Source organism: Thalassophryne amazonica, chromosome 10 (assembly GCF_902500255.1).
Source record: "Thalassophryne amazonica chromosome 10, fThaAma1.1, whole genome shotgun sequence".
In the NCBI taxonomy this organism is placed as follows: domain Eukaryota; kingdom Metazoa; phylum Chordata; class Actinopteri; order Batrachoidiformes; family Batrachoididae; genus Thalassophryne; species Thalassophryne amazonica.
In genome coordinates, this window is record NC_047112.1 from 16,269,612 (window position 1) to 16,275,680 (window position 6,069).

A 6,069-nucleotide genomic window follows, 5' to 3' on the forward strand; every position below is an offset into this window, starting at 1 on the left:
GCAGGTGGTGTTGGGGGGTAATATTGGGTTTTGGGTCTTGGGCCACATGTAGAACGAATCAGATTTTAAATTAAGCTTTCAATTCATATAGTGGCATCTACCTTTTTTTTTTTTTTTTTTTTTTTTTAAAAGGTTACTTTATACTTTTATACTTTAAGTAGGTTTTGGAGCACATACTTTTTCACTTTTACTTGAGTAAAGAGGTCAAGTTGATACTTCAACTTTTACCAGAGTGTTTTTAAACTGCAGTATCTGTACTTCTACTTAAGTAACAAATGTGTGTACTTTTGACACCACTGGTTGTCACACACTGCAGCATGGATTTTGGTCCACTCCTCCATACAGATCTTCTCTAGATCTTTCAGGTTTGGAGTTTCAGCTCCCTCCAAAGATTTTCTATTGAGTTCCAGTCTGAAGACTGGCCAGGGTACTCCAGGACCTTGAAATGCTTCTTACGGAGCCCCTCCTTAGTTGCCCTGGCTGTGTGTTTGGCGTCATTGTCATGCTGGAAGACCCAGCCATGACCCATCTTCAATGCTCTTACTGAAGGAAGGAGGTTGTTTGCCAAAATCTCACAATACATGACCCCATCCATCCTCCCTTCAATACGGGGCAGTCGTCCTGTCCCCTTTGGAGAAGAGCACTCCCAGAGTATGATGTTTCCACCCCCATGCTTCACGGTTGGGATGGTTTTCTTGGGATTGTTCTCATCCTCTAAACATGGTAAGTGGAGTTGATTCCAAAAAGCTCTATTTTGGTCTCATCTGACCACAAGACCTTCTCCCATGCCTCCTCTGGATCATCCAGATGGGCACTGGTAAACTTCAAACAGGTCTGGATATGTGCTGGCTTGAACAGGGGGGACCTTGCTGCCCTGCAGGATTTTAAACCATGACAGCATCATGTGTTACTAATGTAATCTTTGTGGCTGTGGTCCCAGCTCTCTTCAGGTCATTGACCAGGTTCTCCTGTGTAGTTCTGAGCTTTCTCAGAATCATCCTTACCCCACAAAGTGAGATTTTGCATGGAATCCCAGACCAAGGGAGATTGACAGTCATCTTTGTTTCTTCCTCTTTCTAATAACTAATCATAACAGTTGTTGTCTTCTGCCAAGCTGCTTGCCTGTTGTCCTGTAGTCCATCCCAGCCTTGTGCAAGTCTACAGTTTTGTCCCTGGTGTCCTTAGACAGCTCTTTGGTCTTGGCTATGGTGGACAGGTTGGAGTGTGATTGATTGTGTGTGAACAGGTGTCTTTTATACAGGTAACAAGTTCAAACAGGTGCAATTAATTAATAAATACAGGTAGAGTGCAGAATAAGAGGGCTTCTTAAAGAAAAATTAACAGGTCTGTGAGTGCCAGAATTCTTGCTGGTTGGTAGGGGTTCAAATACTAATTTGCAGCAGTAACATACAAATAATTTAAAAAATCATATATTGTGATTTGCGGATTTTTATTTTTTTTTTGATTATCTTTCTCACAGTGGACATGCACCTAAGATGAAAATTTCAGACCCCTCCATGATTTCTAAGAGGGAGAACTTGCAAAACCGCAGGGTGTTCAAATACTTATTTTCCTCACTGTACTATTGGGCTCCAAATGCGCCCTGCACCATTACGCACAGCGATCACGGAGAGCCTCTGATGACAATCTCACATGCTCAAACAAACAGTGTGTAACTATCAGTATTGCTCCACTAGTTTGCATGTGAATGTTATTGGATAACTCTGTTGCTTTTACCATGAAGACAAAAAACCTCATAGACCATTTTGTATATATTGTACAAAATGTGCATTTGTTTTTTGCTTGAACCTTTTTGTTGTACAGTCTTTCACACAAGACCTCAAATTACCTTTACAAAGTGTCAAAACAGTTGTTTATTATAGTTTGCTGTGTGTTTTGAATAAATGTGTGTGGAAAATTATTTTCCACTTTACTTTTTCCTTCCTTATTTTTGATTGTAAACCTTTATTACACTTATAAAACACAACAAAAGCATATATATTATGAAAGCACAGGTTGTCCTGAAAAAAGAGACATAAATCTTGATTGTGGGATGCAGGGAGAGCTGTTAACAGCAATAATAAAACATTTATGCCAGGCGAGTGAACTGTCCAAAAAATGCGCTCGGACCCCAGAGGGTTAAAGAAGTCTAGACTGGCTGAAAGAGAACAGTAAATCTGTCTCCAACTGTCCAGTGACTTCAAAATGAAGATGACACTGATGTCTTTGTTTCTTCCCTCAGATTTAAACTGCTCCATGTGTTGGAATTTGATGCTAACCGCAGGAGGATGAGTGTCATATTGCAGACTCCTTCAGGTAATAATGCTTTCATTTACTCAAAATTAATTTTGGACCATTTGGGACAAAAAATTGAATGCATCCAGTTGTAGTAAACACCAAACCAAGCAAAGGGTCAAAACATGTATGCGTTAGCTAATCAACTAATTCATACTAGCTACCGCACAGCCAGACAAGATGCGCAGTAAGCAGGCGTAGTACTGGCAGAGAGGAAGAACGTGAGCGTAAAAATGTGATTAAAGAGTGGAGAGAATGTATGGCATGATCCCAAAAGCTTCTTCTGTTTCATGTGTATTGCACACAAGTGATCAACACATCACTGAATGAGCATCAAAATCAGCGCAAAATGCAGAAGAAGTACTGCTGCCTTCTCCAGCTGTGGATTGTCTGTGTTGACAGTGACATAAGCACTGAAAATTGACTAGTCAAACAGGTATGACGGCATGATTTTAATTCAGTATATACACAGCCTGTTTGCCATACTGCTCGAAGCACTCCCAATCCTGTCAGGCCTGAGAACTTGAGCAGAGTAGGACCTGGTTATTACTTGGCTGGGAAACCTTTTGGGACCAGTAGGAGCTCTGAGCCTTATTTTTCTATTTAGAACAGGAGTTCCATCGAGAAGAGCCTCCAGTGTTGCAGCTCTTTCCCGAGCATAACCTGCCCGGAGGAACTGAAGCATTCATGTAGAAGTTACAGTCATAATCTTGAAAACAAAGTAATGAACATTTATTAAGCTCCATCGAGCAAACATTAAGCAGCAGTCTATGTACAGTTTTTGAGCCTTGTACATTTAGCACTGTGTCACTTATACAGGGTTCCACCCAGAAAGACGTGAGCGGTGGGTGGAGAAGCGGCCTACTTCCTGTGAAGCCACAGTGCCCTATATGGGGGTGGGGGGGTCCGGGGAGCATTTTTGGATTATTAGATGTAAAATGGTGTGCTCTACAACAATAAAAAGACATTTCATTGATAAGCCTTTTAGGTATTTGTTTCACATAATGTTTTAACGCGTTCTTTTTGAACAGATCTGATCATTTCATACAGGCAAATTAAACCACTTGCAATCTGTGATTTTTCTTTTTGTACCATTACTCCACAATTCTGTCAAAAAGAGCAGATTTTTCATGTGGTCATGGTGAACATCAAAGGTGTTGGAGGGAAGGGGGGTTTTGAGAAAGCTTTGAATTTCTGTGTGTATGTGGATAGCTTCTGGTACCCTTTCAGAATAAAAACAAGAATGAATGTCATTATACTTGACTTATGAGTTATAATAATATTGTATTGCTGTTGCAGCAAAGAGTTAAGAGCTGTAGTTTTTGCTGTTTTAATTTTTCTGCGTTGCTTAAAGGTAACTTTCCCCACCTAACTTCCCGCCACCCCCGAAAACCTGCATCCACAATTATTTCTGGCGCATGAATTAAATGTTTTTTTAAAAAGTTATGCAGTTTTAATGTGACACATTTAAATATGACCTAAACTAAAACTGAAGATTCATTAACAGCTTTAATCAACTCAGAAAGGACACAAATTAATCTGACATCAATGCACTTTATTACATCAATATTGAATAAGTGAATGTGAAACCCTTTTCAGTCGAATGACTTTGAACATTCATAAAGTATAGGTTTTGGATCATTTTAGTTTTAAAGCTGCAGTTTCCTCTAAAATCATTCCAATGCGTTAATAACCTGGTGAAATTGCACTCGAAATGCACAAAATTGCATTTACTGCATTGCATGCCTGTTTTAAAAATGAGATAGAAAGGTTTATGTCAGAATTGTAATGCTTTAAACACACATTTTCAAGACTCCAGGCTCATACTTTCAACAGACACCAGGTTCTTTTTTTAGTTTGATACATAAATTATGAGTACAGATAAGATTTATTGCCTTTGCATTGAAATAAGGCTGCAACAAGTGATTGTTTTCACAATCTAAAGAAAACAATCTGGTTCAGAAAACTGCAAAAAATGTTGATCAGTTTTCCCCAGCACAAGATGATGTCTTCAAATCAGTGTCTTGTCCATAATCCAGATATTTTCAGTTTACTGCCATATAGGAGGAAAGAAATTATTAAAACAAGCTTGAAAAATATTCAATTTTAAGAAGCTGAAATCAGAACATTGGGATAAAAAAAATGCTCAAAATGATTAATCAATTATCTAGACTTTTAATTTTGTAGTTGATTAATAGTTGATTAATCATTGGCAGCTCTACACTCAAATGTAGAGCTGCCAATGAATAATCAAAATGAATAATCTTAAATACAAGAGCCAGATTCCCTTTCATCTTGATCCCCCCACCCCCCCAATCAGAATATTGTCCATTTCATACATTTTTCACTGACTGATACAGTAGTTCTTTCAGTGTAGCCACTGTGTTCCCGAGGTGTACATGTAACTACAGCTGTACTGCTTTCTTGCTCTGAAGGAGGAAAAATGTTGTTCACCAAAGGAGCAGATTCGGCCATCTTGCCTTTCGCTACCAGCGGAGAGATAGAAAAGACAAGGCTGCATGTCGATGAGTTTGCCTTGGTGAGGAACAACTTCATACTAATGCACTGACAAAATGTTTCAAAATGTAGAATAAAAAGGTTTCAGCGGATGCTTTGGCAGATCATTTGTTGCATGTTTGTTTGTTTTTCTGATTGTAACATGTTCATAATTTGTGCTCCACAGTGAGGTTTGGTTTTCAATTTTATGATGAAATCTCCAGAATTCTGTGTCTTGAATTTGTACATTTTCAAAACATAGAGTCCTGGCAGTTTTCAGTGTTATTTATTAGGGCCCCTTCACACCTAGTACGACTCAGGGCTACTCCTGTCGGAACAGCTCTTATGAGCGAACCACGAAAATATCGAGCCGACAGGCAGGCGTGCACGATGCCGCTGCAACGGTTCGTGCACGCAGGAACACAGTGCGAGCAGCTGCGCAATGTGTTGCGCAGCTGCTGTGAAGAAAAATAAATAAAAAATACATGCAACGGTTTCCTGCACGCAGGAACAGTGCAAGCAGCTGCTGTGAAAGTAAAAAAAAAATACATGCCACCGACGGAATTTGAACCTGTACTTTCCAAAAGCTCTGATTAAGAGCCTGAATCTTTACCACTGAGCTACCATCGCTGTCCTGTAAAAGGTGCAGGAAAATGTCTGCTATCAAGAAGGACATGGACGTATTAAAATAAATAAGTAAATAAAAACTGTCAAAATACTGCATTTTATTGAATCCCTCTTATCAAGCAGACAATACAAGCATGATCCATCTGTTCCTCTGTAGGTGGTTCATGGTCAGACATACATTCATTCACGAAATAACATGAATGAGAAGCAGGGGCTCTTATCATGTCCACATCGGCTGGCGGAGTGTCCAGCCGGCCCCGCGCGCTTCCTGCCCGACACGCGTCTTGTGGATGGCGCGCCACAGGACAGACACCGCATCATGTGGAACAGAGCTCATGTGGGTGGCGTAACATTCATATCGCCTGCTGCATGTTATCTGACGGTGCAGCCCATTGCAACAGCAATATGTTTTTATGTATGTCCACGTGAGGACAGAAAGCAGACACACGCGCGTCACAGTGGACAGTTGTTAGTTCATGACCATCCAAACATGGTGCATGTTCCCCAGCTGTGACGTCCAGAACCACAGATCTCCGCAGCCGCTCCTGTCGGCGGACACACCCCTGTCAGTTCAGCGCACACACCGTGTCACTGTGTCTGTTCGCAAAGCCAGACTCCTGGGGCACTTAGACAAATTTCACATCCAGCTCG

The 6,069-nt window shown here is 40.6% G+C and overlaps 1 protein-coding gene across 4 annotated transcripts in view; it reads left to right on the forward strand.

The window, feature by feature from the left end:
* Positions 1 to 6,069, forward strand: part of atp11b (ATPase phospholipid transporting 11B (putative)) — a 108,348-nt gene that overhangs the window by 53,265 nt on the left and 49,014 nt on the right. For all 4 annotated transcript variants that reach the window (XR_004562964.1, XM_034179472.1, XM_034179473.1 and 1 more), the window contains exons 16-17: positions 2,243 to 2,316; positions 4,731 to 4,834. Coding sequence is in view for 3 of the 4 variants with exons in the window: in XM_034179472.1 (XP_034035363.1) it covers positions 2,243 to 2,316; positions 4,731 to 4,834 (178 nt within the window). In the remaining variant the exon portion in view is untranslated. The remainder of the gene's footprint in view (positions 1 to 2,242; positions 2,317 to 4,730; positions 4,835 to 6,069) is intronic.